Source organism: Heterocephalus glaber, unplaced genomic scaffold (genome assembly GCF_053883595.1).
Source record: "Heterocephalus glaber isolate CG9 unplaced genomic scaffold, H.glaber_assembly_v1.0 deba00001190, whole genome shotgun sequence".
Lineage (NCBI taxonomy): Eukaryota > Metazoa > Chordata > Mammalia > Rodentia > Bathyergidae > Heterocephalus > Heterocephalus glaber.
In genome coordinates, this window is record NW_028258211.1 from 262,104 (window position 1) to 276,325 (window position 14,222).

At 38.8% G+C, this 14,222-nt stretch overlaps 1 protein-coding gene across 4 annotated transcripts in view; it reads right to left on the bottom strand.

Moving 5' to 3' along the window:
- Hibch (3-hydroxyisobutyryl-CoA hydrolase) overlaps positions 1-14,222 on the bottom strand; it is a 64,960-nt gene that overhangs the window by 41,943 nt on the left and 8,795 nt on the right. For all 4 annotated transcript variants that reach the window (XR_015451113.1, XR_002390593.2, XM_087210709.1 and 1 more), the window contains exons 3-5: positions 9,478-9,618; positions 7,644-7,728; positions 611-691 (exon numbers count right to left, since the gene is read on the bottom strand). Coding sequence is in view for 2 of the 4 variants with exons in the window: in XM_087210709.1 (XP_087066835.1) it covers positions 611-691; positions 7,644-7,728; positions 9,478-9,618 (307 nt within the window). In the remaining 2 variants the exon portion in view is untranslated. The remainder of the gene's footprint in view (positions 1-610; positions 692-7,643; positions 7,729-9,477; positions 9,619-14,222) is intronic.

Here is a 14,222-nt window from a genome sequence, read left to right on the forward strand (position 1 = left end):
ATCTTATTCTCTATAATTTATCTTTTGAATACACATTTGATAAAATACTGCTTTGTTTCCACTGAAACCTAAAACCTTACTATAAAGAAATTTTCACCCCAGAGCCTCAAAAATTAAGAAATGATACTTTTACACAGGAATCAGGAACCCAACTTTTTTGTTCACTAAGAAAGCTAGCTATCTGATCATGAATCCATATTTTCATATTAATTTTATGAGAAATACCAGTTAGGTGCAACCTAAAAATATTAAAGTATAATTGCTCTGAAATAAGCAGCCAGAGTAGTTTAATTAGCTTTACTTATGCCAAACACAGAAATAAGAATGCCTATGGGAGGCCAGCATAGTGGCACAGGTTGTAATCCCGGTTCTCTGGGAGGATGAGGCAGGAGGATCAAAAGTTTGAGCCCAGTGTGGACAACTTTGTGACTTAGCAAAACCTTCTTTAAAATAAAAGTCTGCAGATGTAGCTTAGGCCATGGACTCAATCCCCAGTATCACACATGTGCGCGCACACACACACACACACTGTCAGGCATATCTTAAATCATACTGTATACTGTCCACCCATATCTTGATTGCACTCTCTAAGCTCCCAGAGCACACATACCAATGGCATTGTTCAGCATATATTCTTCTCTGAAGAAATATCGGGGCAGCTCCTGTTTTGCCTTTGCAGCTTCTGAGATTACTAAGGAAGGAAAGGAACAATTACAAATCAAAAAAGTATTTTCTAGTCAAGATGGTCAAACAAATCAAAAGTACTATGATAATTAAATACTGGAGGGAAGAGGGATTCTAAAATTGCTTGTTAAAGTTTTGAAGTTACCCATGCCACAGACATCCAATGTCAAAGCTTCAAGACAAAACTTCCTACTTTATTTACTGAGTTATAATGATTTTGTTTGCTTGGCTGATTTTATTTCCATCCACAGTTCTTGGCTCTGTCACTATAACTTCTCTTCCTTAAAGCGGGCCACACACTCTAATGTTTCCCTGCCCTCCTGGTGTGGAGCTGGTCATGAGTCATTGTCTGACTCATCTTGTCAGAGAGCAGATGACAAGACCCTCATTTGAGGAGTCCGCCCCAGACCTAGGCGGAAGGGATCTGCACAGCAGCAAGAAGAATCTGAACAGACCAGCCCCCTGGGTCTCCCTACTCAGCTACTACTCATTAAACCCTTCTAGCCTATCACATTTCACATGCTTCCACCATGTTATGCAATGAGCTCTACATAGAAAGCCAGAAGCTCAGGGTTTAGAAAGTTCGGTGTAGCCAAATACATGGCGTTTTGAAAGAGGGCACAGAGCTCCATGCCCTTTCCCTAAACCTTGCCAAGTGCATCTAATCATTTGTATTTTTTACAATAAAGCACTAAATGTAAGTGTTCTCCCAAGACTCCTTAAGATCATCTATTCTAAAATACAAAATGGACCCATATACCACAACTGGACATTTTGTTTAGGATGAGTCATAGTAAAAATATCTAAATTTCATAAGAGTACGTGTACAGTAAAGAAAAAAAATCCCTATTCTTCTCATTTTCTAATTAAGTCCTAAATTTTTCTTTTTAAGAATTAACTTGGAGTCGTGCAGAAAACACCGAATCAGCCCACTGCAGACAGGCAGGACTGCGCCTGAGGTGGTCAGTCGCACAGAAAACACCAAATCAGCCTGCGCCCTAACAACAATCCACTGGACCCCCGCCCCCCATTGGCCTCTTCTCTGTACAGCCACCTGGTTCCACACTACAAAGACACAGAGGACACTAGACCATCAGACCACTGTACTGGAGCTAATCAAGTTCTCAGCATTTAAAGAATTCCTGCCCAGAGGTAGGGGCTTCTGAGCTACCATCCCACTGCTCCTGGTCCAGAGGAAGGGGTTTCCAGGCCACCAAACATCCCACCGCTCCCGGCCCAGAGGAAGGGGCTTTCGGGCCACCATCCCTGCCACGGCTTAGGGCCCCTGGCCCACCTCTCCCAGCTCAGAGGTGGTGAGCCGTGCGGATGCCAACAGCATCCCCCCTGCCCCCCCAGTCAAAATGAGAAAACACATAAATAAGTCTCAAAACCAGACTTCCAGATCACCTACAGCAACCCCAAAGGGAAATGAGATGGAACATTCCGACACTCAACCACCTGGACCCACTGAACTGGCAACAAAAGAGGATCTGGAAAAAATGAAATCAGAAATAATTTCTCAGATAACAGGAGAAATTGTGCTCCTAGTGCAAGACATGATTAATAAATCTAGAGAGGAGCTGAGGAACATGATGGAATCCCAACATAGGAAACAAATTGAATCCATAAAACAAATGCAAATAGATTTCCAGGACATGAAAAACTCCGTTGAAAGTCTACACAGCAGAATGAGCCAATGTGAGGACAGAATTTCAAATATAGATGATAAGATTGCAATTAATGGCAAGGAAAGAAAAATTGTTTCAAAATTATAATGGAACACAAGAAATCAATCCAGGAGCTGCTAGACGATGCAAAGAAGAATAACATAAGACTGATTGGAGTCAATGAAGAAACAGGAGAGAGTATAGATGACATAAAAAAAAACTTCTTCTCTTGGCAAAAGTAATGGCAGAAAACTTCCCAAGCAGGGCAAAAAAACTTGACATACAAATAAGGAAGGCATATAAGACTCCAAATAGCCTTGATCAAAAAAAATCTACACATAGGCATGTAATTGTTAAGATTCCAGAAACTCAACAGAAGAACAAAGTTCTACAAGCAGTTAGAGAAAAGAAACAAATCACATACAAAGGAAAGCCCATCAGAATCACAGCAGACTTCTCAACACAAACCATCAAGGCAAGAAGAGCTTGGAGTGACATATTCCAAGCCCTAAAAGAAAACAGCCTCCAACCTAGATTGATGTACCCTGAAAAACCATCTTTCAAAATTGATGGAGAAATAAGATACTTTCATGACAAAGAGCACCTTAGGAACTTCGTGAATATCAAACCAGCACTCCAAAGAATTTTACACAATAGCCTAGGAACAGACATTGAGGATCACAACCCCAGGAAGCAAAGCAGAATGAACCCATCTGGCATGACAAGAAATTAAATGTAAAGGGGGAGAACCCAACAAAAAGAAAAAGTCATGGCAATGGCAAGTCAATACATTTCAGTTATAACCATCAATGTTAATGGTCTCAATTCTCCAATCAAAAGAAATAGACTGGCAGAATGGGTCAAGAAGCAAAATCCAACAATATGTCGCATACAAGAAACACACTTAATTCAAACGGAAACTCATAGGCTGAAAGTTAAAGGGTGGAAAACAATACTCCATGTGACAGGAACCTGAAAAAAAGCAGGAGTAGCTATCCTCTTGGCAGATCAAGTAGATTTCAAACCAACACTCATTAAGAGAGACGAAGAAGGACACTACATCCTTGTAAAGGGAAGAATCCAAGAGGAAGAGATGACAACCATAAATATCTATGCACCAAACACTAGTGCACCCAACTATATAAAACAAATATTAATGGACATGAAAAGTCATATATGCACTAATACAATTGTAGTGGGGGACCTCAACACCCCACTGTCACAAATAGATAGATCAATTAGACCAAAAGTAAGTAATGAAATACTAGAACTCAATCGAACTCTTGAACAAATGAACTTAACAGATGTTTACAGAGTCTTCCACCCCACAAAATCAGAATACACATTCTTCTCAGCTGCACACGGGTCATTCTCCAAAATAGACCACACACTCACACACAAAACATGTTTAAGTAAGTGCAAAGGAATTGAAGTTATCCCCTGTATATTATCAGACCATAGTGCGATGAAATTGGAGATCCATAGCAAAAGAAACTCGAAAAATTTCATAAACACATGGAAATTGAACAACACACTTCTGAATAACCAATGGGTCACAGAGGAAATTAAAGAAGAAATCAGACAGTTCCTTCAATTAAATGACAATGACAATACAACATACTGGAATCTATGGGACACAATGAAAGCAGTCTTACGAGGGAAATTCATAGCAGTGAATATGCATATTAGGAAAACAGAACGAGCCCAATTAAACAACCTGATGCTGAACCTCAAGCTTCTAGAAAAAGAAGAGCAGGACAACCCCAGAGCTCATACAAGGGAGGAAATTATAAAGATCAGAGGAGAAATCAATGCAATGGAAACTAAGAGAACGATACAAAAAAATCAATGAAGCCAAGAGTTGGTTCTTTGAAAGAATCAACAAAATTGATAAACCCTGAGCCAACCTTGTCAGGAAAAGGAAAGAAAAGGCCCAAATCCATGCAATTAGGAATGAAAAGGGTGAAATGACAACAGACCCAGCAGAAATCCAGAGGATCATCAATACCTACTTCCAGAACCTATACGCTAATAAGATGGACAACACAGAAGAAATGGACAGATTCCTAGATACATATGAATTACCAAAGTTGAACGAATAAGACCTAAAAATTCTGAACAACCCAATATTAACCAATGAAATTGAAAACATAATTAAAAACTTATCACCTAAGAAAAGCCCAGGCCCTGATGGCTTCACTGCTGAATTCTACAAGACATTTAGAGAGGAACTGCTGCCACTACTATTTGAACTCTTCAATGAAATTGAAAGGGAAGCAATACTCCCAAATTCATTCCTGGAAGCAAGCATCACCTTGATCCCCAAAGCAGAGAAAGACCCAACCGAAAAGGAGAACTACAGGCCAATCTCACTAATGAACAGAGATGCAAAAATCCTTAATAAGATACTGGCAAACAGAATGCAGAAGATCATCAAGAAGATCATACACCCTGATCAAGTGGGATTCATCCCAGGGATGCAGGGATGGTTCAATATACACAAATCAATCAATGTAATACACTATATCAATAGAGCTAAGGACAAAAACCGTATGATTATCTCTATAGACACAGAAAAAGCATTTGACAAAATCCAACATGCATTTATGATAAAAACCCTACAAAACATTGGAATAGATGGTCTCTGCCTCAAACTGATAGAAGCCATCTATGAAAAACCAACAGCCAATATCATACTAAATGGTCAAAAACTGAAATCCTTCACACTAAAATCAGTAACAAGACAAGGATGTCTACTATTACCACTCTTGTTCAATATACTTTTGGAAACACTAGCCACAGTAATTAGACAAGAGAAAGAAATAAAAGGAATAAAGATAGGAAATGAAGTCAAACTGTCATTATTTGCAGATGACATGATACTCTATATAGAAGACCCCAAGAACTCCACCAAAAGTCTTCTAGACTTAATAACCAAATTCAGTCAAGTAGCTGGTTACAAGGTCAATACACAAAAATCAATAGCTTTCCTCTACATGAACAACAGACTCACTGAGACAGAAATCGGGCAAACAATTCCTTTCACAATAGCATCCAAAAAACTGAAATACCTAGGAATCAATCTAACAAAAGAAATCAAAGACCTCTTCTCTGAAAACTATGGCACTCTGAAAAGAGAGATTGAAGATGATATCAGAAAATGGACAGACATCCCTTGCTCCTGGGTAGGAAGGATTAATACAGTGAAAATGGCCACACTTCCAAAACTGTTATATAGATTCAATGCAATTCCAATTGAGATCCCACCAGCATATTTCATGGACCTTGAGAAAACAATCCAAAAATTCATTTGGAACAAGAAGAGACCAAGAATAGCAAAAGCAATTCTAGGTAACAGAGACATGGCAGGGAGTATCACAATCCCCAACCTGCAAGTATACTACAAAGCTACTATGATAAAAACAGCATGGTACTGGCAAAGAAACAGACCTGAGGACCAGTGGAACAGATTAGAAGATGGAGAAACAACGCCAGACACACTCAGCCATCTCATCTTCGACAAAGGAGCCAAACACCCTCACTGGAGGAAAGATAGCCTCTTTAATAAATGGTGCTGGAAAACTGGGCTTCAATTTGCCAAAGATTAAAACTAGACCTGTATCTCTCACCATGCACTAAACTAAAATCAAAATAGATTAAAGATCTAGATATTAAAATAGAAACTCTGAACCAGTTGGAACAGAGGTTAGGTAGAACCCTTGAAGACATCGGTGTAGGAAAAGATTTTATGAACAAAACCTCAGTTGCCCGTGAACTAGCACAAACAATCAACAAATGGGATCTCTTCTTATTAAAAGGCTTCTGCACAGCAAGAGAAACCACCAGCAGTGTGAAGAGACAACCCACAATGTGGGAAAAAATCTTCACCTGCTCTTCCTCAGACAAAGGTCTACTATCTCAAATCTATAAAGAACTTCAAAAGATCAGACCTCCCAAATTTAAAGACCCAATCCAAAAATGGGCATCTGAAATGAACAGACATTTCTCACACAAAGAAGTAGAAATAGCTAATAAATACATGAAAAAATGTTCAACATCACTGGTCATTTGAGAGATGCAAATGAAAACAACACTGAGATTCCACTTCACTCCAGAAAGAATGGCTGCTATCATGAAATCAACCAATAACAAATGCTGGCAGGGCTGTGGGGAAAGAGGAACCCTGCTCCACTGCTGGTGGGACTGTAAACTGGTGCAACCACTGTGGAAATCAGTATGGAGATACCTCAAAGAACTAGGACTGGAAGTCCCATTTGACCCCGCTATTCCCCTGCTGGGGATCTTCCCCAAAGAATTAAAAAGAATCATACCACAGTGATATATGTGCACCCATGTTCACAGCAGGACAGTTTGTGATAGTTAAAATTTGGAAACAGCCCAAATGCCCATCAACTGGAGACTGGATAAAGAAAATGTGGTTTTTTCATAAAATGGAGTACTACTTAGCCATAAAAAATGATAAATTAGAGACATTTATTGCTAAGTGGATGCACACTGAGGTCACACTCTTAAGTGAAATAAATAGGACACACGTGTAAATACCGAATAGTTTCTCTGGTGTGAGAAACTGAAAGTGTAAATAAGGACTAAACTGTATAATCGGTAATGTGAAATAGGAAGAAAAGGGGCAAAGGGGAAGGAAGTGGGAGGGCTAGGGGAAAAGAAAGAAGGGTATGGGATTAATATGAGAAAATGGAAAAGTAGGAACAAAATCTTTGTAAGTAAGGAGGAATGGAGGGGTTGAAGGGAGGGCTGGGCAAGGGGGAAAAATAAGAACCAAGAGAGACGATGTAAAGGTGCAAATTTCCAATGATGAATGTCATTATATTGTATACCTAAAATGTACCAATGATTAGAATGAATAATTGATAACGCAAAATAGGAAGAAAAGGTCCAAAGGGGTAGGGGTAGTGGGAGGGGCAGGGGAAAGGAAAGAAGGGAAAGGAAAAATGATGAGAAATGGAACAAATGGAAATAAAGTCTTTGTAAATAGGGAAAGGGTGAAGTGGTTGAAGGGAGGCCTAGGAATGGGGAAAAAATAAGAACCAAGATGCATTATGTAAAGGTACAATTCCCAATGAGAAATGTAATTGTGTTGTATACCTAAAATGTACCAATAAAAGAATTTCCAAAAAATAAAAAAAGAAAGAATTAACTTGAAACAAGAGACTCCAAAAAATAAAGCAAATTACAAATTACCTTATAAACCTGTCAATACTTTATCAGTTCTAGGGAGGAAAAACATTTACATGGGGCAGGGGAATAGTTTACCTCTGACGTCGCCCCCAGCACAGAAAGCCTTTCCTCCAGCTCCCTTTATAATGATCAGGTAAGTTTCAGGGTCTTGCTCCCATTTCTATCATATAAAAGAAGATGGTACAAGCATATTGTAAATACAAACTCGAGGGAGACATATCCATATGCACAAATACACACACTCACACACATCCATGTGGTACCTATCTACTGCCTTCTAGAAAGCACACACAGAGGAATGGATTCTATTCCTTCCAATCATTCCATTTTCTTTTGTGAGATAAAGTAAAGGCTAGTCTAACAATGCTACTAGATGAGTATATTTTATGATCCAAATTTCATGATATCTGAAATATCTACCATAACTCTGAGACCAAGATGAATAAATCATAGTTTACTCATACTGTTACTTACACTCACAAATCTAGTGAGCAAATCAACCCAAGTGCTGCTGACAAATAGAGCAGTAACCTTTCTACTGTGATATAGGGATTCATTCTATAGAAAAATTTGAAAGTATCAGAATGGAACCACTTAAGATATTGATTAAATATCCAAATGACTTAGGATTGGTTAAGGACAGTTAAGCAGAATGGGGTTGGGGGTGCTCAACGGTAGAGTGCTCATTTTCTTAGCTTGTATGAGGCCCTGGGCTTGATCCCCAACACCACCAAAACATGAAAAAGAAAAAAAAAAAGATAGTTGAAAAAATTAAGAACCAATGAAATTCAAAAGACTAGAACAATGACCCAAATGAAAAATTAGAAAAATTAACAGGGCTTCTATAAATTCAGTACTTAGAGAATAAAAACAAATACACAAAGAAATGTAGCCAGAAAGATGTAACTTTCAAAAGAATGCGATACTAACAATAACAAAAATGTTATTCTAATATTGGAGTTTCTACTTTCTTCTACTCTAGACTAACTCTGATCTGCAGCAGTTGACTTATTTCTATGTCCCACGGTTTAGGACATGCATGTCTAAATGAGTCCCAAACAGAAACACAAGACCGGAAGGGATTTGTCAAGAACTAAGGATCAGAGGTTAGGAGAGGACTGGTATTTATGCAACACCCACAGGGTGGGCCATATGAGGTACTTCCAAATACCACTTCATCTTTACAATCATGCTATCAAAGATCATCATCCTCATTTCACAGCTGAGGAAAGACGGGCATGAGAGATTCACTTTTCCAAATTATGCAGTAAGTTTGAATGTGAGTTTCAAACACAGGTAGTCTGACTTTAAGTCCTACATTTATCTACCATCTATACAATTCACTTAGAAGTTTATGGCCTTCTCTAAGAAAAAGTACGCCTAACACTCTTAAAACAGTTCTCTTCAAGTCGGGCGCAGTGATGCATGCTTGAAATGCCAGCACTCTTGAAGGCAGGAGGAGTTCGAATTCAAGCCCAGCCTGGGCAATTTAGCAAAACACTGTCTCAAAAAAAAATGTAAGGGGTGGGGAGGTAGCTCAGTGTGAAGGCCCTGGGCTCAATTTCCAGCCTGGGGAGGAGAAAAAGGTGTCTTCCAACCAAAAGGCTGCCATGGAAGCAGATCAGATCTGTGCACTCACCTCTAAGAGGCAGAGCCAACACCACGGGTTAAAAGTCAGAAAAAAGTGGCAGAACACAAAAGAAACTTGTGAGACGTCAGCTGTGAAAAAGCAAAAGGGGCAGCAAACTTCCTCTCTCCAAGAGTATTTAAGGGTAACCCCACAGCAAAGCAGAGAACCACAGGGCCTGTGTGAGATCCAGCGCTCTATCTCAATATACTTCACAAGTTTATTTTTCTTGAGATAGGCTTCAATAAGGATCCACACAGATGCGTTCCGAAAATGACCAACCTTTATCTGTAGGTGAATCTGCCGAATCATATGAAGAGTCAGTGTATTGAGGGACCCAGGCCTGTTCAGCGTCAGTACTCCCACACAGCCTTTTCTTCCCAGCAGCACTTCTCCGGCTGCTTCAGTGCGCTTCCATGCTCTCTGTGCAAACAAGGGGAAGAGTCACTGCTCCTGTCACAACCCTACATCAAAACATGCATATCAAATGTGAAGCTTTCATGCTAACAACTAAAGGAATGGGTACCTATGTACATTTGATGAAGCTTTCTAAAGTTAGACTCTGTAGATGGACAAATTCCAAACCGAACTACTACACATTTTCTACTTCTGAGTGAGCTGCATCAACTGATTTAGAATACAGCCCAGTCCTAAAATTTCCTAGACTATGAAATACCCTTAAATCTTTTAATTTATTACTGTATTCCAAGCTCTTTATTAGGTCCTGAGAAAATGAAGATGAATAAAAGAGGGCAAATAATTCTAACTAGGGCAAATAATAATAGCCATGGACAACTTGGAAACACAGGAAGTATCTGGGCTGGGCTTTAATATACAACATGAAAAAGGGAGGTGACAATTGTAGGTGGGAGAAACAACACACACTGAGCCATTGGCGATAAGTATCTGGAAACATTAAGATGTCAAACATGGGCTGGGGATGGAGCTAGTGGTAAAGCACTTGTATGTGCAAAGCCCTGAGTTCAACCCCCAGTACCAAGGTGGGAGCAAGAGGAGTCGGAGAAGGAGTAGTTAAACATGAGCAGAACAAGGGCTGGCTGAAGCATAAGTGATGTGAGGGAAGCAAAATAACCAGTTCCAGACCAGATTTTTAAGTTTTGGATGTGTTGCATAGTTGGTAAAAGGGAAGATCTATAGTCCAAAGCGAAATCAGAGTACATATGACAGCTGGGAAGAAGATGCCCATACACAGACTTAGGGCCTCCACAATGTTTCTTAACCACCATGCCTGACAGTTCATGTGCTACACAGTCCTTACTAATAGGTCACCTATGAGAAAGACGGATTTAACTGAATAGCAATCTCACATGATTCTGTCACAACTATTAGTTCACACAGCACCATTATTCTTAACAACTTCCTTCTTCCGAGGATAATACACTTTAAACTTCACATGGGAACAGACTACAATATAAAATTAGAAGTCAGTTTAAACTGAAAAATTTTAACTACAGTATGGCAATTAAAACTGAACAGCAGACTTAACTAAAATCTGATAAAACACAGAAGTCCATATTTTGACAGCATTAAGGAACATACATACACCATTCAACTTCTTTATAAAATCATGTTGCATAATGTTGAAGTCAATTTTTATTAAAATTCATTATCATAAAAATTATTTATATTCACTTAAAAGGAAAAGGCTTTTTAAAAAAGGAAAGGCTTTTAAACAGGGTTGCATCTTTTCAATTTAATTACAATTTTTCACTAAAGAAATTCAAATCTACTTAAGATTATCACTGTAGTACAATATACTTTTATGCAAATTGATAAAGATCAAAGGGTTTAATATCTTTTGATGTCCAGAGAGGGCATAAACACATACTGTGGAAGCATAAACTATTCTAGAGCCTAGGAGAAACAATCTGACAATACATTTTCAAAAGTACACACCCTGACACAGTAAAGGCTGTTTCATAAATTTAACCTACAGACTAAACTTACTTTGGGCCAAATAAAATACATACAAGGCTGTAAGTGCAATGTCGTTTAAACTATGATCAAATGATGCATGTGAGGGAGCCTTTAAACAGAATGAATAAGCGAGGAATTGGGCCAGATGGGAGGAATAACTGCTGATGCTTCACAGCATGGCAGGGTAACCACAGTTGACAACAACTAGTTATTTCAAACAACTGGTAGGATTTTGACTATTCCCATCACACAAATACAATATGTCTGAGGTGATAAATATGCCAATTATCCAAACCTGATCATTACACATTGTATTAACGTATTGATACACAGCCTTGTACCCCATAAATATGTACAATTACTGTATGTCAGGAAGACCAAGATGAAGCAGCAGCAACCTCTCCATACACCATTACAGAACAGTCTCAGGTGCAGACAACTTATGGCACTATCCTCTGCATACGTGGGCACAAATTTAGAACAGAGTTCTGGGTGGATACCCAGAAATTGCTAAAATGTTTGCTTCCAGAAGGGAAAACCAGACATCTGAGAGATGGGTTGGAGAGCCCTTTTGAATTTTTTGAATTCTTTTTATTTATTCAAAACAAAATTTTAAGTAATTTTTTTAAAGTGACAGAGGGCCAGGGATTTAGCTCAGTGCTTCTGGCGCCTGCTTCACAAGCACAAGGTCCCGAGTTCAATCTCCGATACCAAAATAAGTAAATAAAGTGACAGATTAGGCTTATAACATACTAAGCTATATGACTAGGAAACTGTATCTTTAGTGTTCTCATCCTATTGGTACTGAAGAACTTGTAGTGAAATAAAACTACAAAAATCACAAAAGAAACCAGACCTCCAAATGCCTAATTTTATTTTCTATAATGCTGATTAAATACTTAAGTTTACCGACTATCTAAAGGAGAACCAATCTAAATGTGATTTAATCCAACATACAAAGAACTGCACAACTGCAGTGGTGACATACTTGAAAATATTTTTTAAAACTTTAAAATTAACCTGTTTACAAGGGAAGGCATAAAATGGAAAGTTACTTAGTAAAATGTAAGAATCTTCAAAATGTTTGTGCCTTTGAAAAAATACTTTGAGATTTATCCTCAAGAAATAAGCCAAAATCTAGTAAAATATTTATAATAGATTATAGTATGTTAAAAAAGAGTGGTGAGATACACAAACTGTAAAGTGATTTTCCGTAGAAAGAACACCTTTGTGATTTTCTATATTTCTCAAATTTCTACCATAAGCATAACAATATTGGATTACTTAAAGGCCTCTTTTTAAAAAGTATGTTTTGAGGGATGGGGATTTAGCTCAGTGGTTTCGCCACCTGCTGCGCAAGTGCAAGGACCCGAGTTCGATCCCCGGTACCAAAAAAAAAAAAAAAAAAAGTATGTTTTGTGCTGGAGATGCTGTTCATCAGTGGGGCACTTGCCTAGAAGGGCCTGGATTTAATCCTCCTCCCCATACACAAAAATTGTATTTATATATATGTGTATATATACATGAAATACACACAAAATATATGTGTGCACAATTATCCATGATATCCAAAACATAAGTGGGCTGTGGTGGCCCATGCCTATAATCCCAGCACTCTGGAAGGCTGAGGCAGGAGGACAAGTTCAAGCCCAGCCTGAGTAACTCAGTGATTGCAAATTTCTCAAATTTTTAAAAAGGGGATGGGAATGTAGCTCAGTATAAAGGCACTGGATTCAACTGCCAGTACTGAAAATAAAATTTTTTTTTTTTTACTGCTGTTATATGGAAGGGAAAAATGCCCAGTGATGAAATTAGTTGGGAAAAACTCAAACCAATATAAACAAGTTATATTCCTGTAAGATTTTTTCAGTCTTTAATATGCAAATATACAATACAAACTTTTAAAATACAATAGGCAACATTTCTTACTGATCAAAGAAGTTTTTCTCATGTGTATCTCTTGAGACTTGTACTTTACAGACCATATGTTGGGAAACGTATCTTCAACCCTGTAAACATTCCCTTTGCTAAAAACCCAGTGCCTGGTACAAAGTGAGTGTCCCCAAAATGTGTAATCCATTGAATAAGTAATCCATCATTCCATGATGTGGTCCTGCTGTGACATGAGCTTGGGACAAGTCACTCCCTGTGGATACCTAAGTACTGATCCCAAACACACATTGTTCACTACATGCAGCACTCACAGCCACTGAATGGGCAGCTCAAAGACACACCCAGATGTTTTTGATATGCTATGCTTCCTTCATCTTTACCAGTCTATTCTTTCTGCCCCTCAATCTTCATAAATTTCCAGCCAATACCAAAGAATGACATTAAATTTAAATTACAACATAAATAGGAACATAAGAGCACAAGACAATTCTCAGCATCTAAAAAAGCATGTAATAAACACTGATTATATGACCCTCAAGCAAGCCTTCCCAACTTCAAACTCTGTCGGTAAAATACCCCACTTGACAGTAATTTAACACCCACACTGTCCTTAGCTGTGCATTACTCTCTCAACTTCTGTGATGCCATCTATTCTGCAGCTGAGATGCATGCTTAGTCTAAGCAGCTGGCTCAAACCTACTTCTCCAGAGCCTTGGCTCTTATTCCAGCGACCAGGACAGGAGTAGCTGCAGGGCCCAGCCCCAGACACTCAGGAATGTCTCTCACCTTCAGCACCAAAGGTGCTCTCCACCAACCGTGTCTCTCCTGTTCCTCATAGCAGGTAAAAGTGTGGCGACTTTCTCAGTCACCCAGGCTCAAAATGTTGGTCATCTTTGATTCTTACTTGTTCTCTATCCATCTCTGCTAGCAACCTGAGGCAGTTACTAAGGACCACAGACTCTCTCTTGTCTTATGCTGGGGATTTAGCTCAGTGGTTCCACCACCTGCCTTGCAAGTGCAAGGGCCTGAGTTTGATCCCTGGTACCAAAAAAAAAAAAAAAAAAAGACTCTTGTCTATAATTATTTCCATTCCCATTGCCTTATCCACATAGCACCAGTATTACAGTCAGCTCTGCAGCACACTTGCAGAATCTCTGCCCACAGTCTATCCTTCAGAGACCATTGAGGAAAGACTG